Raw genomic sequence first — 25,962 nt, 5'->3', positions numbered from 1 at the left:
TTATGTGTATGGTCTGTACCACATGAGTGCCTGGTGCCACAGAGGCTAGAAGGTGGCTTTGGATCCACGACTAGGGTTCCAGATGGTAGTGAGCTGCCACGTGGGGGCTGGGAGTCAGACCTAGATCTCCTTGAAGAACCAGCGGCCTTTGCTCCTAATTGCTGAACCATTGTCTCTCCAGTCCTGCTACACTAACGCTTATTGTTGATTTGAGATGCTGGGTTGACCATTCAAAGAAATCCTCTGTGGAACACTTGGGAATAGCAGTGTATTGTCGCCACCCGTCCCCCCTCCCCTCCCCTCCTTTAGTTACCTTTCAAAGTATGTATGGCAGTGCCTTCAAGGACTGCTTAAGTTAGGCTAAGAGTGAAAGTAGTTTGTGTACAGAATCGCCGTGCAAGTGCCTGGTAAAGGCGCAGGCAGGCTGGGTAAAGGAGAAAGGATCACCTCCCTGGTCTTGGATGAGCTATGCGGTGAGTAGCATTGTGAGCAAAGCCTCAGAGCCCCACCCCCACCCCCAGCACAAAGTGCCTGTGCAGTGGGAGGAGGAGGCAGAGCCGGGGGAGTAAGGATACTTCCAGGAGGCCTCGGCTCCTCTCTGCTGCACTGGGTTGCCAGGACTAGTGCCTGGCTGGAGAAAGAAAAAAAAGCTAGGTCAAGGATTCTCCAGTGTGTAAGCCATGGTAGACTAGGAACAGCAGGAGTTGAGACGGTTTATTCTGCCTGCAATTTGCTGACCTATTTAACAGTAACTTTCCCCCGAGTTAGGAACAGGAATAGTAGGGAAATAGTTTAGCCTTTCATTGTCTAAAAGCAGCTCAAGCCTGTAGGTACGGAACACGCCCGCATTGAACAGATGTTCCTGTTTTTACCACAGCAGAGTCCTATTCTTCTTGAGGGCTAGGGATGGACTGCAGGGACATGTTCTTGCTAGGCCAGTGCCCCACTACGGCTCTGCACTCTGACCTCACTTTTCATAAGAGTATTCCACACAAGGCCTGCACGCCTACCTGTGATGCTTAATCTTTGTCAGCCTGACTGGGTTTAAATTCCTCTGGCCATGTCTGTGAGGAACACCCACTCTGATGTGGGCAGCTAACATGTCAAGGACTGGCATCCCAGAATCAACGAGAAAGTAAACTGGGCTCAGTGTTTTATCTCCTGTCTGCCCCTGATTGCAGACACAGTGTGATCAGTTGTGCCCCGCCCTCCTGCCGTGATAGACAGTGCTCTCAAACTGTAAGCTATAATAAGCCTTCCTCTAATTGCTTTTAGTGGGATATGTTTGTCATAGAAACCAAAAGTGGCCTACCACCTGTCTGTCTCTCTCCCTCCTCAGAAGTTAACAGTGTCTGTGTGAGCCCGGGTAGGCTTTTCATTCACAATGTGAATTTTAAAAACAATGTTTACCTCCCAGCCTTCCTAGGTTTGGTTGTGTAGGTTGTGCTAGTTCCAGCTACTTGTTGGTGGAACCAAGTATCAACTTCAGTTTTTAAAGTCATTAAATACTTTTCTTTGCTGGTATCATCTCTTACTCTGTATCTCTCTTATTGTTTTATGCTTGAGTCTTTGTCACAACCTCCAGAGCACAACGGGGCATCGTAGGTCGGCAGGGAGCAGACTGGAAGGCTGAGCAAGACAAAGACAGAAAGGCTGTTATGTAAAGAGAGGCTTTTTCCTTGAGAGAAGCCTTCCCGCCAGCCTGGTTCCAGAGCCGCATCAGTCCCAAATAAACGCACAGGAGACTATATTAATTATGAAGCTGTTGGCCTTGCTTGTTTCTTACTGGCTAGCTCTGACTTAAGTATTTATCCCATAAATACTTCCATAAATGCTATTCTTACCGGAGAGGTTTCCGGGCTTCCTACCCCATGGCGTTACATCTCGACTCTTGGTGTTTCTCCTTCCCAGAGTCCTTCTGGACTCCTAGTCCCACCTATCTTGGTTCGCTATTGGCCAACAGTGCTTTATTGACAAATACACAGGACTTCCCCAACAGGCTGTGGTCCTGGGATACTGTCACTGGCTGCTGTCTCTTTCTTCCAAGTGTGTGTGTGTAAGAGTACACACAAGTACATTCCAGAAGAGGATGTTATCCTTGGTTGCCATCGCTTTTCCTTTAAATGGTGTGTGTGTGAGAGAGTGTGTGTGTGTGTGTGTGTATATGTGTGTGAACCTGTGTGTGAACTTGTGTGTACGTGTGTGAGTGTGTGTACGTGTGTGGGTGCACACATGCGCATTCAAGTGAATGCCACACAAGAATGCTGAGTATTGTTCTCTATCACTCTATTTCTTCCTTTGAGGCAGGATTTCTCCCTGAATCTTGGGCTCCTGCTCTCTTGGCTGGGTTAGAAGCCAGCAAGCTTCAGGGAACTTCCTGTTCCGTGTCCCGCCCCATCGCCTCCACTCAACCCTACCCCTGCCTATAGCTGAGGCTGTAGGCTATAGCAGGACACCTGGCTTGTTAAAATGTGGGTGTTTATTATATGATATGGGTGTTGGGATCCATTATAATTTATACACAGGTATTCTTAACTGCTGAGTAATTTCTCCAGCTCTGTCCAATCTTTTTTTTTTTCCTCATCATAGTAAATAGACGTGCACCATTCTTACAGCATTAACATGAGGGTTGCTATATAAGCAATTTGAACTAGTTGCTGCCTGATTATGGCCATTATTGGGCAAGTGAGCTGCACAGCACCCCAGAGGTTGTGGGAAGTTGAGTTCGGTAATGCCTGAGTCATTGGCTTCAAGAGGACGTTAGTTCACATGACCTTAGAGTCAGGTTTCCTGGAGGGCTTGGGAGGGAACAAGATGGCTAACAAGGAACAGAAACCTATCTTATGGCCCTCAGGCTTTTTGTTGGTTAACACAGCGTCTCTTCCCCAACACCTGAGTCTCTCTTACAAGACTTATTTTGGGGCTTTTTGTTGAAGAACTTGCTGGTTCCCAGTCTTGCTTGATTCTTATAGTTAAGCATCTTCACACCTTGATCTTTCTAGGTTCCTGTGTCGTATCTTGCTTCTCTCCAGGCATCTCTGGATAGTTGTTCTATCTTCAGCTTCTGTTCTCTAACCCTCTCTCATATTCTTGGCTTCACCATAATTCCCTCCCTGCAACACACACGCTCGCGCACACACACGCGCGCGCGCACACACACACACACACACATACACACACACACACACACCTTTCCCTGTCTTGCTCAGCCTATCTTCCTCTCCATTACCCAGTGAGTATATACCCGCTCAATATCGCTACCTGGAACACAGGTACCTCTAGCGCAGCACATCTAAAAGTAGACCCCAATCCATTTGATTGTTCTGGAAGCTTGTACACTCTCCTGTTGCTAGGATTAAATGTCATGACTATTTTCCTGGTTACGCACATACCATCCTTGACCTCACCTACCCCAGACAGATCTCTCCCTGAATCTGGGGCTCTTAGCTGCGGAGAGACCCACCTCCCCAGGGGTAGAAAAGCAACCTCCCAATCTCCATTCTTGTCTTCTCTAGCCCCTTCATATGTTCACACTATCAGGATGTTCTGCCTAAACTAAGAGTCCATGTCACCACAGAGCCCCTCAAATACTCGAGTCAAAAATAAACCCTTCTCGTCTTACATGGTTTGTGTCTGATATCACAGTGACACAGACATGACTTGAACAACAGCTGTCCATCACTCCTCAAGGCAAACATCCCCAGTGCATCCCTGTAATATTTTATTTTTATTTTATGTACATTGGTGTTTTGCCTGTACATATATCTGTTTGAGGACATAGGCTCCCCTGGAACAGGAGTTATAGACAGCTGTCAGCTGCCATGTGGGTGCGTGGAATTGAACCCAGGTCCTCTGGAAGAGCAGCCAGTGCTCTTAACCACGGAGCCATCTCTCCAGCCCCCAATAGTTACTTTTCTTACTGCAGGGGGTTTATTTCAACTGGCTGTCAGAGGGTACAGGGAAGGAAGGGCTTGAAGCAGCTGGCCATCTCCATCAGCAGCTGGGAAGCAGGGAGCCAGGGATGCTGATGTTCAGGTCACCTTATGGGGCTCCAGCCTGTGAATGTGCTACCCATAGCCAGGGCGGGGTTTACCAGCTCATTTAACCCAATCTAGAAACTTCCTCATAGACATCCCCAGAGATTTGCCTGGGTGGTTCTAGGTCCTGCTGACAGTTAACATGAACTGTCACAGCCAGCAGCACCGCTCTTCTCTTCAATGCTGTTTAGAGTTGGTCAATTAAGTTTATGCTTCTCTGATTAAGAAGCCAGATAATTCCAAGCAGTGATAGAAGGGGAGCTGACACTTCAGATTTTTATGTGTTTTCTAAATTCTATGTAATGAACACATATTCTTTCTATTTACTTTTAAAAGTATTATATAGCCAGATGTTGGTGGTGCACGCCTTTAATCCCAGCACTCGGGAGGCAGAGGCAGGCAGATCTCTGTGAGTTCGAAGCCAGCCTGGTCTACAAGAGCTAGTTCCAGGACAGCCTCCAAAGCACAGAGAAACCCTGTCTCGAAAAACAAAAACAAAAAAACCAACAGTATTATATATATATATATATATATATATATATATATATATATATATATATTTTAACTCTACTGGGGGAGGGGCCAGTGGGTGTGGGTATCAGGAAAGGGAGGAAGTCACATCCCCTGGAACTGGAATTTATAGGCCACTGTTAGCCTACCAATGTAGGTGCTCTGAATTGCTGAGCTATTTCTCCAGTTGCACACATCTTCTTTATAATCGTAGAAGAGCAACACTGTAGATAAGACTGCCCTTGAATCGACAGCAGTCTTCCTGCCTCAGTCTCCTCTAAGTTTTGGAATTTCAAGAATGAGCTATCATACCAAGAAAGAAAGCCAAGAAAGAACAATTTCAGAGCAACCCGGTATGCAAGGCATGTTGAGATTTGTTTGCGGAAAATATGCTCGACAATGAAATTGAAGCCACGAAGAAAAACTGGACTGCTGAAGTCATCAGGTCAGTATGCTGATGCTATGGAAAAAGAAAGGATCTGAGGGCGGTCAAATTACAGCCTTGAGGGAAAGAATGGCCAGGGGTGGAAAGATAATGCCCGTTTTTCCTTCTGCATGAAAACACATGACAAGGAGGTAAGCCAAGCCAAAAGTCCATGATTCAGAGCCTTGGGGTGTTGAGTGATTCCGGAAAGGTCTAGGCAGGCTACAGGAACCAGGGAAAGGTTAAAGAGCACTGGAAGGGGCATGTCTTGGAGATGAAACAGGAGGGAGGGTCTTAGTTCTGCAGTAGTTCCCCTGCAAGATCGGGTGTGAGCTTCCGTGCTGTGGCAGGGCTGGTGAATGCTCGTCAAAATGGGACATTTCTCTTCGTGAGGCAGGAGGCGATGGACAGAAGTTTGCAGAGTAGCCCTACCAGGACTGCCCTGATCTGATGTTGTCTAGTCATTTTTTGTTTGCTTTTTTGTTTTTGTTTTTTGAGACAGGGTTTCTCTGTATTGTTTTGGAGGCTGTCCTGGAACTTGCTCTGTAGACCAGGCTAACCTCGAACTCACAGAGATCCGCCTGCCTTTGCCTCCCAAGTGCTGGGATTAAAGGTGTGAGCCACCAATGCCCGGCCATCTAGTCATTTTAAAGTCATTAAAATTCTTATTTTATTGCAGAAAAGCCTGTTTTTATATTTGAAAAAAAATCTAAGAGGTTCCCTGCCTCCACCCCCCACTCAAATTAAGACCCCGACAGTAGCTATAAATAACATCAATCTTATTTGGTGGGGAGTGGAATGAGACCGACAGCGGGTAGAACTCAGGAGGTGGGAACTAAGGCAGGTGGAACCTAGGAAGGAGTCCTGTGAGTGGGAAGAAGACTAGGAAATTGGTGTCACGTGGCCCTATGCTAATGGTGTCCAGCAGAGGTATACAGGGATCGTTCATGGTGGCATTTGGTGACCATGCAGAGACAATTTCTGCAGAGGTGTGGGGAGTAGGGGGACCTGAGGGAGATGGTGGGTCTTCAGGGAGCTGCAGGGAGGAGGTGCAGAGAAGCGCTCTTGGGATAATGGCACAGGAAGGCAGACATCTGGCTCCTGGGCCATAGAAGGAGGAACTGAGCTGCCTTGGTTTGCAGGAGTGGGCAATGCCTTCCAAAGTTGTCGTTTATTTCTCTGAATGATTGCTTATAATGTCAGGGATGGGTTATAAGTTGACTTTCATAAAAGTGAATGACAGGAAAAAATATTGCCTGGGGCACTTGTGAAAAATACCCGTGGTGGCACAGGTCGACTGGGAGGTGGAGGCAGGATCCTCCGGGAACTTAGGGTCATCCTTGGCTACGCAGTGAGTTCGAGGCCCTGCCTGGACGTCTTGACTCTGTCTTAAACAAAACAGGGCGTCTAAGCCCAAACCAATCAACCAACCAACCAACCAACCAACCAAGCCTCCATCCGCTTAAACAGAGGCGGTGCAGAGGGCAGCTGGGAAGCGCAGCACTCTCTTAGGCACCCGCCGCTCCTCCTACACCGCCCCGGGAGGCGGGGCCCCCGAAGCCCCGCCCATCACGCGGTCACGTGACCTGTCAGTTCCTGAGTCTCCGGAAAATGGCCGCCGGGCGTGGTACCGGCTCGGCGCTCGCAGCTGCGCGCTCTCGGCGTCGTGTCCTCTGACAAGGTCTGAGGCGCGGCCAGCCGGTTCTGCCGAGCCCAGGGCGCCGTTCCGGGCCAGGCTGTGATACGGTCAGTGCGGAGGCGGCGAGGCCGGGTGAGGGAGGGCAGCGAGAGTCCGAGGCGAACGGGCGGGCCGGCATAGCGGGCGAGTCTACGGCCGGCACGGGTCAGGGCTGGTGACCGGAGGCCGGTGCGGGGCGTCGGGGCCGGGAGGGCGAGCTCGGTGCGGTCGGGCGGGGCGCTCCGGTGCGGCGCTCCCGGGTGGGCACTGCCGGGGACCCCGGGCCCAGGCTGTTTTCGTGGCTGTCACTCCCATCACCTGCCGTGTCCCCTCCGCAGGTGCCGCGTCCCCGTTTCTTTGCTCTCCAGAGAGGAGATGTTGTTGTTTTCTTCTGCGCTGCACGGCCCCATTGTCCTGGGCAGGCTTGTAAACGCCTTGCAAAAGACCTCGGCAAGCCCCTGGTTAGGACGCGTCCATGTTTGCTTTGTCAGCCAGCAGTGTAGGGATTTCTTTCTTTTTTTTCAGCGTGTCTTCCCCCTTTCTGAAGGGTTTAAGCCGGTTTAGGACATTTTCTTATTAATACCTGTTTCATGGCTCTCTCGGTTCCTTAGAGGTGCTTGCAGCGTTCTCTGCTTTTCAGAGGCTCCTTTGGTGTGGGGTGTGGCTGAGGGCAAACCTCCTGGAGGTGATTCTGATAGGTTAGTCTCTGCTCATATTTTGACACCACGAAAAACAAGGCATCTTCATTAAAAGGAAGGATTCACACTTTTTTTTTAAAGGGAGGTTGGGTGCAGAGACAAGATTGAAAAGTGCAGTTTCAAGGTGTGTTCTTTGTTCTCCAGCTTTACAAGGACACGTTGTTTTATCGGACTCATTTTGGGGGCCTTGTTAAAAAATCTGTTTCTGAGCTCCACCACACATCTGCCAAGATGGGACTTTCTGGGTAAGCCGTGTATGCAGTGTTGACACGCTTTGCAAATAATTGACGGGCACCATCGGCTTGAGGATCCTTTTAGACAGTCTGAGAGTGGTTTCCAAACTTCTCATTGGGCTCTCATTTCCAGAATTTCTCCTTCCTTCCTTCCTTCCTTCCTTCCTTCCTTCCTTCCTTCCTTCCTTCCTTCCTTCCTTCCTTCCTTCCCTTCCCTTCCCTTCCCTTCCCTTCCGTTCTTTCCTTCCCTTTCGATAGGATCTTTTTTTGTTGTTGTTATTTTGTTTTTTTTTTTTTTTCGAGACTGGGTTTCTCTGTGTAGCTTTGGCTATCCTGGAACTCACTCTGTAGACCAGGCTGGCCTGGAACTCACAGAGATCTGCCTGCCTCTGCCTCCTGAGTGCTGGGACTAAAGGTGTATGCTATCTCCACCCTGCTGATTGGCTCTTTATACATGGCCCTGTTCTGCTTGGGCCTGACAGAGATCAGCTTGCCCCTGCTTGCCCCTGCTTGCCCCTGCTTGCCCCTGGGAGGGGCAGGGGAAAGGCTTGTGCTTTTTCCATCACATCAGGCTGGAATCCAGCTCTTTAAGGACACTTAGATGTTCATAGTGGCCAGAGCACTCTACAACCCACTCAGTACCTGCTTTACATGTCGACACATGTAAAGAGATATCTGCTACCCTTCTTCCTGTACTTTCCCGTCTCCTACTCCCCCTCTCCCCTTTCTCTCCATCTCCATCTGGTAGCAAGCATGAGTGCTCTTGTGCTGGTGTTCAGAGTAATACTAACATTGCTACCTATTTTTCTTTCCAAGTCACATGGTTTGCTATTATTTTTTTCCATCTAGAATATCTATGGATATTTTGTGTAACCAGAAATTCAAATATTGGGTATTTTATTTTGTTGAACTTAATGTCTTCCATTTCTGTTCCATTTTTTACTGCCTGATCCCATTCCTGTAGGCTTCTGTTTTGTCCCCTAACTCATGCCCAGAGTTCTGGTTCTTGTTTTTTCCTATTCTGGGTTGTGTATACATAGACTGCTAAATTAATTTTTCTGTGATCCTGCTTTAGCCTATCATCCCCTCTTCCAGCTTTTGCTGGAGAAGGTCAGGTTTGGCTTTTGTTTTTGTTTTGTCACTGAATTCCTGAATGGTTAGAAACACTTTCTGGGGTGAGGAGAGATCAGGATGTTGCGTAGCTCCATGATCTGTTTCTCAGTGGCCAAACTGTCTCCCTTAGGAAGAGGCTTCTCTGTTGATGTCTGTAGTTCTCCTTCTCTGATGACTGGGAGCTTACACATCACCCATAGTGACAGGCACAGTTTCATCCCACTCTGGACTGGTCCAGCTTATCTTCTGAGTGTGACATGTACAGACTGTTTACACAGCCTGCCCATGGCTAATGGTAGGGAACATGCTGTTGAGAGTGACAGGGGGCCTGTCTGTGGACAAAGACCCCCCTGCAGAAGAGGCATCCTTTGTGTACCTATGTGTTAATCAACTTGACAAGTCCTCATGAGATTCTGCTTGCTGGCTGTAGGCCTGTAATAGGTTCTGAAGACAGACGTAACAGAGTGGAGACAGCCCTTAAACGCAGTGAGATAGAGGTCTAAACCATTGTGGACTTTGAAGCTATAGCTGCAAAGCATGCGGGACGTGTTTTGGCTTGCTGGGAGTTTAAACACTGGCATTCCGTGTCGATGAGCATGGGCAAACTCATGATTCTACCAAGACTGGGTTGGTTCTACCGTATGCCAGGCACTTCTCCAACTGTTAGAAACTGAGCAGTGAACGGAGTCCTTATTCTTCCTGAGTTCTTTGCTGGGGTAGGGAGAACGGGATAAGTAAGCAAATAGTGTGTTGAGTCATGCTAAGTGCTCTCCGGAATAAGACTGAGTGGTGGAACAGTGATAGTGGGGCGGGTGAGAGCAGTTTTATACTTAGTGGCTGGGGAGCTCTGCATCAGCTAGCGTTTGTACAGAAACACAAGATGACCTGAATAAAGTGAAGTAGAGAGCGGTAGGAGATGAACCTGTGGAGGAGGAGGAGGAGAGGTTTGAGGGACAGATGTGAGGCTGGAGCCAGGAGGCCATGCAAGAATGTGACACTGTGTTTTAGTGTAGCAGCGAGCAGCGCTATAAAATATACAAATTTTAAATAGTTGGATGCCGCATGTGTAGTTCTTAGCCCCACTCTCTTCGTACAGCATAAGCATTTTCCAGTTCATACAGGTTTCAAAGCTTACCGATTCCCTGTGTGAATTTGTCACAGTTTGTGCACCCCTAGGTTTAAATGTGTGTGCTTGTGTGTCTGCCTGAGTTTGTGTGTACCGTTTGCACTTGGAGGCAGGCTCCCCTGGAGCTGGAGTTGTAAGAGAGCCTGAACTGGGACGGAAACCCAGACCCTGTGTGAGAGCAGTAAGTGCTCATCCTCCTCTGATCTTTGTTCTTGTGAATAAAGTTTGTGATATTTAAAATCTTTAGCCACATTTTTCCTGGTTTTAGCATTGCTTCCTAGGTGTAAAATTATTGGATCAAATAATTTGCTTAAAATAAGGCATATTGATATAATTAATTTCCATTAATATACCCTTTTTGGGGTATGGATTTGAATTTTAACGGTTCCTGTGATTATGAAACACCAGCTAAAGCAGAGACTATCAACTCTCCAATTCTCTTGCATTCCTCTGCAGTGTCTCACCTTTTGTCTTGTCCCCTAGCAGCCCCCCCCCATGTGCTCCTGTCCCGTCCAGGTAGTTTTTGTTCCAGGAGGTCTTATTTACATGGACTCATACAGCACAATAGTGATTTCTGCCCTTTAGTCCCCAAAGTAGACTTGCTTCCTTCATATAAAATTCGAACTCTATCCCAAGGACCCCAGGGATCTCAGCTCCTCATAGCATCAACTCACTTAAGTCCCATTGGCTCAGAAAGTTCTCATGCAATCTTCTAAATCCAGCATGAGTGAGGAGGGCGGTGACACAGTCGTCCCAGACAGTCTGTGAGCCTGTGGAACTCAGACAGTCAGACTGCCACTCCTATCTGTAATGTCATCACTGGGAGGCAGACGAAGGAGGGTCTAGTTTGAGGCTAACCTAAAATATGTATTAAGAGCCTGTTTCAAGACTAGAAACAAACAAACAAAAACTAAACAACCAAACAAAGAAACAGGTTATCTGGTCCTAAGTAGATCAGAAGGAGCAGTTTAATTCTCCTAGCAGAGGTAAAGTCTTTTTTTCCTTTTTAAAATTTTGATGAACCCCAGTCTATCAGATTTCTTCTTTTTTATGTACTGTGCTTTTGGCTTTATATCAAGGCAGTTTCCTTAATCAGAGGTTACAGAAACAGTGTGCTTTCTTGCAGCAGTTTTGTGCTTAGGGTTACACGTGGGTTAGTTTTCAGTTAGCATCTGTAGAGTGGGCAAAGTGGGGACTGATGGTTTTATATTTAGATGTCCCTCAAGTAGAATGCAGTCTACTTAAAGCAATTTTAGGATATACTAACTTATTTGACAATTTAAAGTGTATATACAATGTATCTTGATCACACCCACTCCCCCCCTCCACTTCCTGTAGACACACTCCAAGTTTCTACTTTTCCCAGTTTACCCCCTAGTTGTGGTGGTGCACACTAAGCAAACGGGGTGCTTTTGTTTCCGTGGAAACCGGCGGGGAGCAGGGAAGTGGTCAGGGGGCTGGAGTTCGGGGTTACTGTGGGGCAGCTGCAGTTATTACTCTCATACATCCTGTGGTAGGCTACACTTTCTCAGAGCATGGCCAGCAAGAATGAGGGACCAGCTATGGGCACATCTGACGAAGAGAAGTGTAGCAGCAAGCTGAGCACAGATGCCTGGGTGGGATGCGGCATGATCATATGGTGACGGAACTGAGGGGGGGTTGTAGGACCATACTGTCACAGGTGTTAAGTAGGTGAGAGGCCACACCACTTACTCTGCTGAGATGGAAACATTTGATTTTTCTGTCCTCCGAGAAGCAAAAGGATTCAGCTGAACTCAGTGTGGTCACCTACATGCTGGTCAGAGATGCAGACCTACTGAGTCAGAGGTTCTGAGAGGAGGGCAGGGGTCTGTGCTGTAAGCCCTCCCAACGCTTCTGATGCATCCGTGCCTAAGGGTTCTTTATTTCTGATTGATAAGTACAAACTGCATATACTTATGTTTCCATGTGTGCATATATTGTGGAATGACCAACTCAGGCTAATTAACTTGTTCATCACCTTATGTAACCGACTCACTTGGCTACTTTGAAAAACACCATGTGCTGTTGATAGATCATAGATATAGACTACAGCACCTTTTGACCTGGTTCAACTAAAACTTTGTACTTTTGGACCAACATCCCCTTTTCTGTTGGTACCCACACTCCTGTAGTTTCTGCTAGCTCATTTAGAAGCTCGTTGTGGATGCTTCATAGACAGGGAGGAGGCTGTCTATAAAGGAAGGCTGAGTGGAAGCAAGGAAACCAGTTAGGAAGCTGTGACATAACTCAGGGTGGCTTGTAGACTGGTAGTGATGGAGGCAGTGACAGTAGATAGGAATTACATCTTATAGATAGAGCTAGAAGGACTTGCTATTTTAAATTGGTTATATGTTAGATTCAGTATCATGTAAGAAGGAGGGCTAAGTCACAGGTACTTCTAAGGCCTGGGCCCTGGAAGGATGGATCTGGAGCTGATGCAAGCCGAGATGGGGTCAGCAATAGGCACAGTGGAGCACCACTCCCTTGCGCTCGGCATGGTGGTGATGAAGCTTGGTAGCATCTGGCTTGGGTTTTGGATGAATTGAGTTTGATATGCGCTTTGAGTCTGGGAAAGGACATCTTGTCAGCATTCTGACAATTGAAGTGTGGGGAGTTTATATTTTTACCACCGGAGGTGTGTCTGAACATATTTAAGGGTAAAACTGAAGGATAATTAATAACAACTTTGTTTATTCCTAACCAGAAATATATGTTTTGTCTGACTTCTTTTCTACAGGTGAAATAAAGTCGGCTGTAGATTCCTGAGAAAATGTCGGTTCTGATATCACAGAGTGTGATAAATTATGTGGAAGAAGAAAACATTCCTGCCCTGAAAGCTCTTCTGGAGAAGTGCAAAGACGTGGACGAGAGAAATGAGGTGAGGCTGAGAGTGAGTTCCTCACGCGAGCGTGCCCTGTTCTCGCACACGGCGCTGTGCTAAGGATGAAGATGGGGGTAGGGTTCTCTGCTTCCACAGACGGGTTCCTCATGCAACTTCATGTTGGAGTATTTCTGATTCTGTGTCCTGAAAGTATTTTTAGCTCACATAAATTGTTGAATGTAGGCTGGTTGACTTCACCTTGACAGAATAGTAAGTATTCAGGGGGTTTGGTTCTTTGAAACCACAGTGCCTCTAGGAAGCTTCATAGTCTAAGACCCCCTCTCTCTTCATATAGGCCAACCAGACTACATGTTTTTTCAGTGAAGTCTCAAATCTTCCTGAGTTGTTCATCTCACACACTCTGGGATGCTCGATGCTGCATGTCTTAGAGGGTATTACATATGCTGTGTTACTGTTTAGTAACTAATTAGTAAACCTACCTTAGATACCTTAAACATGTCATCAGATGTAGTGTGATGTTTGAAAGCTATTTGATGGGACATTTTAGAGAATAATAAAATTTATCTGTCAAAGTATGTGTTTATCTTAATAAATCTTAATTTTTTACATTATTTTATGTATATGGGTATTTTACCCAGCATGCAGAGGTCAGAAGAGGGCACTGTAGTTAACAGACAGTTGTGAGCCACCAGGTGGGTGTTGGGAATTGAACCCAGGTCTTTTGGAAGAACCACTGGTGCTCTTAACCACCAAGCTACTTCACCAGTCCTCTTTTTCCTTTTTTCAATGCTAGCGGTGAGCCCATGGCCTCATACATGCAGGGGAAGAGCACTACTGCTGAGCTGTATCCATAGCCCTACAATTGATACTTTTTATTTTTATTTAGCGCGCGCGCGCGCGCGCGCGTGTGTGTGTGTGTGTGTGTGTGTGTAGGTCAGGGGGGAAACAACTTTCAGGAGTTGCTTCTCTACTATCATGTGGGGCTTGGGGATAGAATGAGGTTGTCAGGCTTGGTGGCAAGTACCTTCATCCACTGAGCCATCTTTTCTCATAAAATTTAATCTTGGAACAGGATATGGCGGTGAACTCCTTTAATCTCAGCACGCAGGAGTCACAGGCAGGCAGATCTTTGTCTGGTTTAGTAAGTTTCAGATAGTTAGGCTATATACTCATTTACCTTTCCCCAAAAGCAAACAAAAATCATCATTATTATTTTAAACTGTTGGCCTGGGAGGTGTAGCTATTTAGTAGGATGCTTCCCTGGCATGAGCGAGGAGGCCCTGTGTTCAACAGGACTAAGAATAATCCAGAGTTTCACATAGTGTTAGAGTTTTCCCTTCTTTCTTGTCTTTAGAGTATTTAAGCTCTTCATCTTACTGTGTTTAGCTTATCATCTTTATTACATTTTATTTATTGTGTGTGTATGTGTGTGTGTGTGTGTGTGTGTGTGTGTGTGCGTGCCCGCGTGTGCCATGTTACCCACGTGGGAATCCTAAGACAGACTGAGAATTTGGTTCTCTCCTTCCACTATATAGGTCCTGAGACTCTGACTCAGGTCTCCACAGCCCTTGGTCATCATTCCTGAAAAGGATTCTTACATATTATATCAGCGAAATAAAATAATATATATGTGTGCACAATCACTGACTCTGGGTTCTTTGCCTCTTTTGTTTTGTTTATAAACTAGATAAGTCTCAGTTTATGACTAGTTCCATCTTGGAGAGCAAGGTCACCTTTCCTTGGAGTGGAGGAGGGCTGGGTGGTAGGGAGTATTGAGACTGGACAAAAAGTCCACAAAATACCATTGAGCTAACTTTGTGTTGGCCAAGTCCACCTGGGTATGCAGCTTGCCTAGAGTTAGGTCAGTAGATCCAGTGACACGCCATGGAATAAAATTGGTTTTCCCTTTGCCGTCTGGTACCAATTGTAGATGTCTTCTTAGTTAGAGGTGAGAGCTCTGTCTACTTTGCTCTCTTAGTTCTGTGACCCCAGTTGTCTTGAACCTGTGCAGGTCTAGTACATGCTGCCAGTTTCTGTGAGGTCATGTTGCACATTGCTTTTTAGAACCGTTGCTGATCAAATTTAATGTTCAAATGATAAACTTTTCTACTTGGAAAATCTGTTTATACATGATACCTCAATCCCTAATGATCGATGTGGCCATCACATATAATTTATTGTCCCTCATTATAAGAATGCCTGTGTTTATTTTGTTTAAACCAGTAATTATGTTTAACTCTTTACTTACATTATCCTTATAGTAGCATTTGTTTGGTAATTCTGAATGAACTCATAGTATCTAAAACAGATTATTAATGTTATGGGGGAAAAATTACATTTCTTTTTTTTTAGTTTACTTATTTTTTATGTGCATTGGTGTTTTGCCATGGGTGTCTGGTCCCTGGAACTGGAGTTGCAGACAATTATAAGCTGCCATGTGGATGCTGGCAATTGAATCCGGGTCCTCTGGAAGAGCAGTCATATTCATAACTATTAAGCCATCTCTCCAGCCCAGAAAGTCACATTTCTAGTGGCTATGATCCGCATTTATTTTTCTGGAGAGTGAATGCAGGGTCTTGTACATTTGAGGAAAATGCTCATCACTAAGCTATATCCCATAACTAGTTTATGACTTTTAGATCATCAGCAAACTGAGTCTATAGGCTCAAAGCTGCTGATGAATTACAGAAATACAGGAAACATATCGGGGCTCTGCATACTATGTGAAAAGGTGAGTGGTGCTTGTCAGTGTTGGCGTGAGAGCACACCATGTTGCTAAGCTCGCTGTCCTGTTTGTTGTACAGTGCGGCCAGACTCCCCTGATGATAGCTGCTGAACAGGGCAATGTGGAGATAGTGAAAGAGCTGATTAAGAATGGAGCCAACTGCAACCTGGAAGATCTGGTAGGCATAATAATCTACTCATTAGTCCTGCCTTAGTTTGTTCATAAAGATGGTTAAGGAATGATGATTAAAAATTGTACTTTGAGGGCTGGATATGGTAGTTTACATCTTTAATCCCAATCCCAGCACTCGGGAGGCAGAAGCAGGCAGGTGTCTGAGTTCCAGGCCAGCCTGGTCTACACAGAGAATTCCAGGCTAGTCACAGCAACATGCCAATAAATAGATAGATAGATATAGATGATAGATAGATAAATAAATAAATATTTTTAAAGTGCTCTGAGATATATCTCACCTATGTCTAATGTGCTACATCATTTTCGTTTGTTTGTTGTTTTAATCAGGAGAGAATTTTTTGCTTACAACCAAGTATTCCATGTCCTTTTTGTTTTTCCCTGTGTATGTGGCACCCCTGAAGCTCATCTCTGTTAATCAAGTGTCTTTGAGTATTTCTGTATATGAGCTGTGCTGTTAAGTGACTCTGAAATTGTAACTTATAGATGGTGTTATTCTTGATAATGGCCCATTCTGATGCTGCCTATGAGGTACAAATCACCATCCTGTTTCTTTTGGGTTTCCCAGTGTTCTTACAATTACTTTCAGGATCATACAGCTGCATTCTTCTGCTTTAGTAACCATTTGAATTTTTTGTTTTTAAGACAGAGTCACTGTGTAGACCTTCCTCTGCCTCTCCAGGGCTGGGATGAAAAGCATGTGCCACTACCCTTGGTGTGATCATTTGAACTAATTCACTCCCTAAAGCAGTGGTTCTCAACCTTCCTAATGCTGTGTGACCCTTTAATACAGTTCCTCATGTTGTGGTGACCCCCAACCATACAATTATTTTTGTTGCTATTTCATATCTATAATTTTGCTACTGTTATGAATCGTACTGTAATTATTTTTGGAGATTATAAGTTTGCCAAAGGGATTGTGACCCACAGGTTGAGAACTGCTGTCCTAAATAAAAGTTAGGACAGTTCTGCTCTTTATTTACAAAACAAGAGAGAACAGTTCTTTGTCACAATATTTCTAGTCTCCCCACTTGCAGCCGCTGTACTTTAATACGGTGTACATGTGTCCACACACCGGGTGCAGGCTCTTTAATTTGAACTACAAATTAAAGAGGTTTTGGTGGTCAGCTTCTCTCCCTTCTACAACAATGAGAAGTTCAGGGAGAGGCCTCAGCTAGCACCTGTGACACTGCTCTCTGTGCCATTAGTCCTGACACTGGCAGGCGACAGTCCTGACACAGACCAGTGACATTCCTGATGCAGGCCAGTGACAGTTCTGATATAGGCAGGTAAAGTCTTAAAGACAGCTTCCGTGTTGTTCCACGGAGGCTTAGCATGACTCACGTCACTTCAGTTTGGACGGTCATTTGGCATGTAAATTTAAGCATATCCCTCACTTTGGAATGTTGTTTCTTATTCTGAAACGTGCCATTTTGATTACTTTGAAGGACAACTGGACAGCACTTATATCCGCATCTAAAGAGGGGCACATCCACATCGTGGAGGAACTGCTTAAGAGTGGGGCCAATCTGGAGCACCGTGACATGGTACGTGCATTTTCTGCAGGGCAGCATCAGTTAGCTGAAAGTCACTGACAGAGATGAAGATGCAGGAAACTTGTTTGTGCTTTGCTTTTAAGATAGGGTCCTTTTGTTTTATGACTTGGAGTGACGAGTGTTTTACATGCTGGTGTTATAGTGTCTTCCTGTTTAGAATAGCCATCATCAGCTTTACTGAAAAATGAAAAGTTTTCTAGGTCATAATACTTAAAAAAATGTATTTCATTTGGATCAGACTTTAAGATGTATGTCAGATAGTTTTAAATGTTCTGGGTAAGTTATAGTCTCTGGAATGTTTGGTGTGTGTGTGTGTGTGTGTGTGTGTGTGTGTGTGTGTGTGTGAGATCTGTCCAGGCTGCTGTCCGTGAGCACTACAGTTCTCGTAGGATGTGGCCCATAGTTGTCATGTACCTCCTGTTTGATCAGGATCTGAGTAAGGCATAAAAGTGAGAAAAGGGATCATCTCTGTCTATTTTGTAAGACATTTAACCTTTTAAGAAGTCAGTCTTAACAGTACAAGCAAGCAGGAAGTCATTTGCCTTGGCATATACAGCACACATCACTTGGCTGATGGGGTTCATGAAGTACATGTGGTTTAAGTTTGAAAGACACTGCAGCTGTCTGTCTTTCTCTTTGTAGTATATTGTGCCACACAAGGGCTTTACATTCGAAAACCTAGGAAGATACTACTGTACTTAGTTTGGATGTGAAATGCCTCTAAGTATTATGACCCTGCCCCCTTCTAGGCACTCTGTGATTCTTAGAAGCAAGAGTGTCCCTAATTCAGTTTGTGACATTTACTACACAGACTTTGCAGTGGTCATTGTAGATGCAGGTTTTATCCAGTTCGTGTTCTGGTGTGTATTTCTGAGGAGCTTAGGATTCAAGATCATTGTCTTAATGAAACAGTGCAGTCATAGAGATGTGAGTGGAGGACCAGGTTAAAGACATTCCTTGCTTGGTGATGATACAGTTTCACTCACCACTTTGTCTTTAGGGGGGATGGACAGCTCTCATGTGGGCGTGCTACAAAGGCAGGACTGATGTTGTCCAGTTGCTTCTTTCTCACAATGCCAACCCAAATGTCACCGGTTTGGTAAGCATTAACAAAAAAGTGAAATTGTAATGTAAATGGTAAGTTTTCTTACAGAATGCTGCAGACTTTTTATATTTCATAGTGGGTAGAGATTTTTTAGATCATACTGAGTATCAGATAGAATGCATTCTAAGACCCAATGAAGATTTTATACATTGCTCTTTCTCAGTTTTTCTAGTGAAAAAGCAAGTCTTTGAACTCAAAAGTTAACCGTCATTGTGTAGCATTTCAAAAGGAAGTTGTGAATTCCTTGGTTATCTTACCATGGGTGCATTCTTTCTCTGAGTTTCTTGAAAAGATGTTTATCAAGAAGCCATACCATTTTCTGTACATCCTGTACATTTCTGTACATGCTTTTTTCTGCTTATTAATCTTGCCTATTGGCTGATCACCATAAATGTGTTAACTCTGCAGAAATGAATGCATTGATAACTTGTGTATTTAATGCTTAACACTTCTTAGTCTTAATTATGTATTATGAATATTTGTGTTTTTAAAATGGAGAATGGTCTCTAACTTGATTAAAAAAACATGACTTTGTGTTAATTCTGATGATATTTGCTTGGTGAATTTGTATTGCAAACATCCATCTAAAAGACTCTCTTCTTCCTCCGTCCTGTGTGCGCCTGTGTATCCCAGCAGTACAGTGTCTACCCCATCATTTGGGCAGCAGGCAGAGGCCATGCCGACATAGTGCATCTTCTGCTGCAGAATGGTGCAAAAGTCAACTGCTCTGACAAGGTGAGTTAGAGTCTGTCACATGGAATGTCCCTGTTATAAACTTCTCTGATGTATCTTACTTTTGTCCTCTAACATTTTTATAGATGCATAACTTATAGATGGGTCCTCTGTTCACGTTGTGGACTAAGTGTTCTCTTGATATTTATTAGATCAAATTCATTATTCTCTAAATGACAGGGATAATGGACTGGTGTCTTTGTTGTTTGAAGTTTTCTATTCTAGCTCTTCCTTCTACTTTCAATCTTGTATGCTTTGTTTGTGTGAAAATTATCTTAAAATTCAAGTTTGTTTCTCTCTAATGCTTAGAGTTCGAAAACTGGTGGTGTGGTGATGGGAAATAATGGTTGCAAGTTACATTTGAAGTAATGATGGGCTTTTAAGAGGGAAGGCTTCTGGGAAAGCTGGTGTCTTAGTCAGGGTGTCTATTGCTACAGTGAAACACCATCACCAAAGAGCAAGTTGGGGAGGAAAGGGTTTGTTTAGCTTACACTTCATTGCTGTTCATTGCCAAAGGAAGTCAGCACAGGAACTCAAGCAGGGCAGGAACCTGGAGGCAGAAGTTTATTCAGAGACCATGGAGGGTGCTGCTTACTGGCTTGCTCCTCATAACTTTCTCTGCCTGCTTTCTTAGAGAATTCAGGTCCAGCAGCCCACCATGGACTGGGCCCTTCCTCCTTGATTACTCAATGAGAAGATGCCTTACAGCTGGATCTCAAGAAGGCATTTCCTCAGCTGAGTTTTGGAAGCCTAAGCTGTCAGGACTTGAACCAGAGACCTAAGAGGAAGGGAGGAGCAGGAGGAAATGATGTGATAGGAGGGGGAACAGTTGAGTAATGTCCTTGTGAAAGAGGGAGCTAAGATTTGGAGTGTGGGAGGCTGGCCCTCAGGAGGACCACTCGCCAAAGCCTGCCTGGATTATGTGCAGAGACTATGGGAAACATGCACACAAAAGGATTCTGTTTAGGGGGAAAGATAAGAATTTGAACTTGAGAAAAGGTAAGAGATTTATTGAAGTGGTTGAGAGCTAACTGAAGAGTCATGTGGAGCAGACAGGAAGCAAGGCAAGGGCATTCCTACAAGCAGGAGTTCCTTGTAAAGGTATCAGTGAGATTGTCTGCTCCTTAGAGTCGGGGTGAGCTGGCTAGTGCGATGGAAGGAGAAAGAACAGACATGCGAGCCTATACTCTTGAATATCGTTCTCTCAGAAGGTAACAAATGCAGTAGGTGCTCAAGGGATGAGAACCTATGTCTGATTCATACAGTTAGGAGGTCCTGATGAGTAGTGAATGTGTGTGTCTGCGATCCTTCAGGATGGCTAAGGGTATTGTGTTGTGGGGTAGAGAAGGCACTTCACCGACGTTACCTACAAGGCAGGAAGGAAGCTGGGAACACTGCAGACGCTGCAGTGAAATTGGAGCCTTTATCCTGCATCCCTTATCCATCTATCTCAGCTCTTCCCTTCACATCATTCCACCTTTTGGTTGGTTTCTGCTGCCCCTTGCTGTACTCACATCCTTGTTTGTCTGCCACAGGGACCCAACTATCAAAGGTTCTCAGGGGTACAGTTCCCAAGAGTGTGCTTGCAAGGGTGTCTGATGTCATTCATAGAGACTAGCTACATAGAGCTGTTTAGATTTTATTTAAAATTAAGTAAAAGTAAAAAATCCAGTTTCTTAGTTACACTAACCACATTTTACACATTTACAGTCATGGAGACTAGTGACTTCTTATTGTATTGGCAATGTGGAATAATAGTTTTCTTTTAGCGTGCTGGACAGGCAGGCTGTCAGGTTTTATTAAATGTTTATAACTGTGTTTGAGTTTTCATGTACATGAATGACACTTTGGGTATTCCCATCTGTTGACTGAACAGCATTCCTTTTGTGTCTGATTGTTAGTTCTTGGTGCTTTCTGACCATCTTCCATAGAAGGTGCTTTTGAGAAGTTTCTGGGCTGTGGTGTCAAGGAGACAGGTTGATTGGGTTAGGGTTAAGAGTGCAGATCAGGAAGCTGGTGGTTCTGTGGGTATTTTCCTACCTCTTTTTTTTTTTTTTTTGGTTTGTTTGTTTTTTGAGATAGGGTTTCTCTGTGTAACTCTTGCTGTCTTGGAACTTCTCTGTAGAGCAGGCTGGCTTTGGACTCAGAAATTCTCCTGCCTCTGCCATTCAAGTCCTAGGATTAAAGGAATGTGCCACCACTTCCTGGCTTTTTCTACTACTATCTTAATAACTTTGTGACTTTGACCTGGTTTGGGGCCTCACTTTCTTGTGTGAAAATGTGATCCTGTGAACTGGGCTTACTCTGTTATACAGACTAAGCACTTTAACTATGTGAAGTTGTCTGAGCTGCTCTTGATACTTGGTTGCTAACTTTTACACCATTAGGCTTCACATTATATCATAAAATATAGGAAACAGTGAATACCTATTGAAAATTATGAACTGTATGACTATGGTAGAAAGATTATCTTGATTAGAAAAGCTAAATAAAGTTGACTAAAAGACATTTCATACAAAATAACTAACTACTCAGGACAAAAGGATGAGAGACATAGATTTTTATCTGGGACTGAAATTATGACCCATATAAATACTTATCTAAGAATACTCAAAATATAGCTTCATTATGAGCTGCTTTCCTTTAGTATGTGTCCAAAGGTAATTTCGAGTTCGTTGCCTGTGTTAACAGTATGGAACAACCCCTTTGGTGTGGGCTGCCCGAAAAGGTCATTTGGAATGTGTGAAGCATTTGTTGGCCATGGGAGCCGATGTTGATCAAGAAGGAGCCGTAAGTACCTCTCCTCTCTTAGCCTTCTAATAGAGGGAATAATTACAAGCCTAGAAAAATTTCCCTGGAGTTCTTAAATGGATTTTTGTTTCTAGTTTTGAGATAGGACTTTGCTGTGTAGCCCAGGCTTTCCTGCATTTGCTGCCAAGTGCTGGGGCTCCTTAAGTGATACTGACTTTGGAAATAAGCTTGTTGTAATAATACATATTTGTACATACATTTTGGGAAACTGACACCATGAAGAATAATTTTCAATAATTCTTCAGGTCAAGCCGGGTGGTGGTGGCCCATGCCTTTAATCCCAGCACTCGGGAGGCAGAGGCAGAGGCAGGCAGATCTCTGTGAGTTTGAGGCCAACCTGGTCTACAAAGCTACACAGAGAAGCCATATCTTGAAAAACCAAATAATTAATTAAATAAATAAATCTTCAGGTCAAGTAGCCCCCCGCCCTTTTTTCACTTTTTTAATGTTTAAAAATTTTTTTTGAGATAGCATCTAAGTATGCATCCTGACTGGCCTGGAACTTGCAATGTAGATCTGACTGACTTTGAATTCACAGAGCTCCTCCTGCCTCTGCCTCCCAACTAGAACAAAAGTCATGTGCCACCATGCCAAGCTGGTTTTTAGTGATAATTGCAGGAAAACATGCTCTATTAAAATGCCTTAAAAGGCTCTTTGCTGTAAGGTATTGTTCTTGTCTAGTAAACAGTTAAGGACGTCAGACGTGAACCATTACAGTTAAAAATTGGTCCAGTCTAACTGACTACCAGTTATTAATTCATTATTGAGCACCAACTGTGTGCCTCACGTGTGCCAAGAGTACCGGAGAGCTGCAAGGAACCTCACAGATAGCTTTTTCTTAGAGGTCCAAGAATGTTTCAGAAACTAATGTTCGTGTGCAGCAAGCACTTTTAAAGTACCGAGGACTATTACTTGTGTGATTATTATCTTATGTCAAACAGCTCATGACGGAGTCTGAGAGGAGATTAACACCAAATCTGTGGACACCTCCGGCCACGTTAAATGGTATAACTTATATCCTAGAGCAATGGTGTTCAGCGTGTCCTCTCTTCCATGATGGCCTTCAAGGCACTGTTCATCCTGCTGGAGCTATAGCAGGTCCCAGGTCCACTGGCCTCTCTCCTGAGTTACCAAGTACACTAGCAGCTTACTATTGTGACAATTCGATGATGAACAATTCTGTTTTAATATGTGAGAAACGTGTCCAGTATTTTAAAGGGCTACTTAGAATATGTTAACGATCTTTTAAGCACTATTAAAGATCATTTATTAAACTTTTTTTTTTTTTTTGGTTTTTACGAGACAGGGTTTCTCTGTATTGTTTTGGAGGCTATCTGTCCAGCCCTGCCTCAAACTCACAGAGATCTGCCTGCCTCTGCCTCCGGAGTGCTGGGATTAAAGGCGTGCGCCACCACCGCCCGGCCATTTATTAAACTTTTATTGAGATAGGCTCTAGCTCTTAATTCATCATTTGTAGTTTTCCCTAAACATTTTACCATAAAAAACTCTTAGTTTCAAGTTTGGTCCATTTTACTCTGGATTATTTAAATAGGAAAGTGTTGAGTTTTGAGTCATTTTTTCAACCTTGTTACATGTGTAAAGGGTTTGTTCCCTGTAAGTGAGTGCATTATCATCGAAAGAACTGAACCTCCGGATAGTCTAATGACTCAACAGAAGTAGTGTATCTTTGAAAACTGAAAATACAGGATGGCTCAGTGGCTCAGTGGATAAAGTGTTTGCTGCTAAGCCTGGTGACTGAGTTCCGTCCTCGGGATCCACGTGGTGCAAAGAGAAGATGAATTCCTATGATTTGACCTCCACATGTCCACATAAGCGCATGCACAGGCACGGAGAAAAAAGTAGGAAGAACAATTCGTTTTGAAACCTGAGCATATGCCTCCTGCCACTTTTGGCATATGTCTGGTTGTTTATGTTGGCATTTGTCAGAACTAACTTTAAAATGTAATACATTTGTTTATTTATTTATTTTTTGGAAGGGGGCACATATATGCCACTGCACACGTGGGTCCTAAGGATCAAACAGGTCATCAGGCTTGGCGGCAAGTGTCTCTATAAGCTAAGCCTTCTTGCTGGCCCAATTGGAAATGACTTTTAACGGCTGGAGGATCATTATAGTGGTAGAGCCCTCACCTAGCATGCTCAGGGCCCTGGATTATAGGCCAGCACCACCAACTGTTAAAATTTGATTATATTTTAAAAATTATGTGCCTGTGTTTGCTTTTGGATATATGCATATGAGTGGGAGTGCCTGCAGAGGCCATAAAAGGGCAGCAGATTCCCTGGAGCAGGAGCTACAGATGGTTTTGAGTCACCCAGTCCTCTGGAAGAGCAGCAGATACTTTTAACCACTGAGCCAGCTCGCTGCCCCCTCCAACTGTTGATAATGGAAAATCATTTTCTGATATGGCATAATATGCTTTCTAGAACATACTAATTTCTTTGTTTTCCTTTGAAGAACTCGATGACTGCACTTATTGTGGCAGTGAAAGGTGGCTACACACAGTCAGTGAAAGAGATTTTGAAGAGGAATCCGAATGTAAACCTGACTGACAAGGATGGGAACACTGCTTTGATGATTGCGTCAAAGGAGGGACACACAGAGATTGTACAGGACCTGCTGGATGCTGGGACATACGTGAACATACCTGACAGGGTAGGGAACCCTCTTAGGCTCGTCTGTGGCCGTGAAGTAGACAGGAAACTCAATAACTGTACTCATCACCAAGTCTTCACATAGGGCATGAGCTTGTTTTAAGAGAGGAGTTATTTCTGCCTTTGAAACTATTAAGTTAAAATTTCCAGGTCTTGTTTATTTTTGTCAATTTTGTTGCAGGAAATGTCACACATGTGATTAATTTGTAGTCTCTTTGATGACTATCCCTGTAGGTGTTTTTCATGGTTGGTGTTACTCATTGTCACAGGACTTAAATAACTACATTAATTATACTTAAGATTTTTTTACTTTTGCTTGACTTCTTCCCTGAAGTTACACAAATATGTTTAGAACTCTCCACTTGAATGTATATTTAGTAAGCTTTTTAAACTTACAGCAAAATAAAATGGAAGCGGGGTTTTTGTTTTTATTTAAATACCCTCAGTTTTCTCCATCTCAGTAAATGGTACTCCCCACTCCCTGCTTTACCTTTTCTTTACCTACCCCACGCCATTCTGTTGACTCACGTAAAACTTGCCCTCCCTGGCCTAAGCCACTCTCTCCTGTTAAAGGAATCATAGCAGACTTCTCTGATGCCTCTGCTTTCTGTCTGCGTGCTGTTGAATGAATGCACTTCTTTGTTGAAGCCATCCAAGGCTTTCTCATACACTTTGGATACATATTCCAGTTTTAGTTTACAGGCCCTGCATGCTACTGCCGTTACTTGAGTCCTTGTCCTAATTTTATGTCACACTGTCCCATTTAGGGGGTTGAAGCCCTAATAAGTCCCTTGTGTTTCATGTGCACGCTGATCTTACCCTGCTGTGGGGTAGGGTCATGTGCACCTGCTATGTGTGCCCTTAGTCGAGAATGCTATCTGCACATGGTGGCTCCTGTTTGTCATTTTTCCTCGAGTTACATCTGCCTAGTCTGAAAGGTCATCTTTAGCTATTCAGTCCAAAGGGACTACCCAGTTACTTTTGATGGGATATGTTATTCTGTCTGTATAGTGTTTGTCTTGGTTTATTTATTTAAGTATATGTTGTCTTTCTTTGTTAGACTGTAAATTTTCTTAGACCTGGGACCTTGTCTATCTTGTTTCCAGTTTAGAATGTTGCCTGGCACACTGGAACAGAGAAATGGGCTCCTTATCAATTTACTGGTTCCCACCCACACCATCGCTTACCAGACTAGAACTGGGTTTATTTAAGCTGTTAGTGGGGCAGCAAAGATACTGCACCCCAGTGCTAACCTGTAGCCCTTGAGGAGTAGTTGATGTGTAGCACGTTGGGGCCTCAGAACCAAAGCTAGCAATAGCTCATGGGCTGACTTAACACAGACATCTACAGCTGAGCTACCATTTACCAATGAAATAACAGATACTTGAGCCCATGGTAAAATGAGTCTGAAGTGTGGAAAACTGGTTCAAATGACTGTTGCTGGTTGAATGTCATCTGAGGAAGTGTGCTTGTGAGGCATTTACCTTGT

General features: G+C 44.3%; 1 protein-coding gene across 12 annotated transcripts in view; it reads left to right on the top strand.

Moving 5' to 3' along the window:
- The first annotated feature begins 6,570 nt into the window (after positions 1 to 6,570).
- Kidins220 (kinase D interacting substrate 220) overlaps positions 6,571 to 25,962 on the top strand; it is an 82,493-nt gene continuing 63,101 nt past the window's right edge. For 7 of the 12 annotated variants that reach the window (XM_040730833.1, XM_040730832.1, XM_040730830.1 and 4 more), the window contains exons 1-8: positions 6,571 to 6,717; positions 12,578 to 12,718; positions 15,487 to 15,585; positions 17,045 to 17,143; positions 18,153 to 18,251; positions 18,891 to 18,992; positions 21,681 to 21,779; positions 24,277 to 24,474. In XM_040730833.1, coding sequence (XP_040586767.1) covers positions 12,611 to 12,718; positions 15,487 to 15,585; positions 17,045 to 17,143; positions 18,153 to 18,251; positions 18,891 to 18,992; positions 21,681 to 21,779; positions 24,277 to 24,474 — 804 coding nt within the window. In that variant the 5' untranslated portion in view covers positions 6,571 to 6,717; positions 12,578 to 12,610. Of the gene's footprint in view, positions 6,718 to 7,477; positions 7,593 to 12,577; positions 12,719 to 15,486; positions 15,586 to 17,044; positions 17,144 to 18,152; positions 18,252 to 18,890; positions 18,993 to 21,680; positions 21,780 to 24,276; positions 24,475 to 25,962 lie in introns of those variants that run through there. The other 5 variants (XM_040730831.1, XM_040730828.1, XM_040730826.1 and 2 more) reach the window with 2 other exon arrangements.

Source organism: Mesocricetus auratus, unplaced genomic scaffold, assembly GCF_017639785.1.
Source record: "Mesocricetus auratus isolate SY011 unplaced genomic scaffold, BCM_Maur_2.0 Super-Scaffold_100024, whole genome shotgun sequence".
Lineage (NCBI taxonomy): Eukaryota > Metazoa > Chordata > Mammalia > Rodentia > Cricetidae > Mesocricetus > Mesocricetus auratus.
This window is presented reverse-complemented; position numbering and strand designations above follow the sequence as displayed.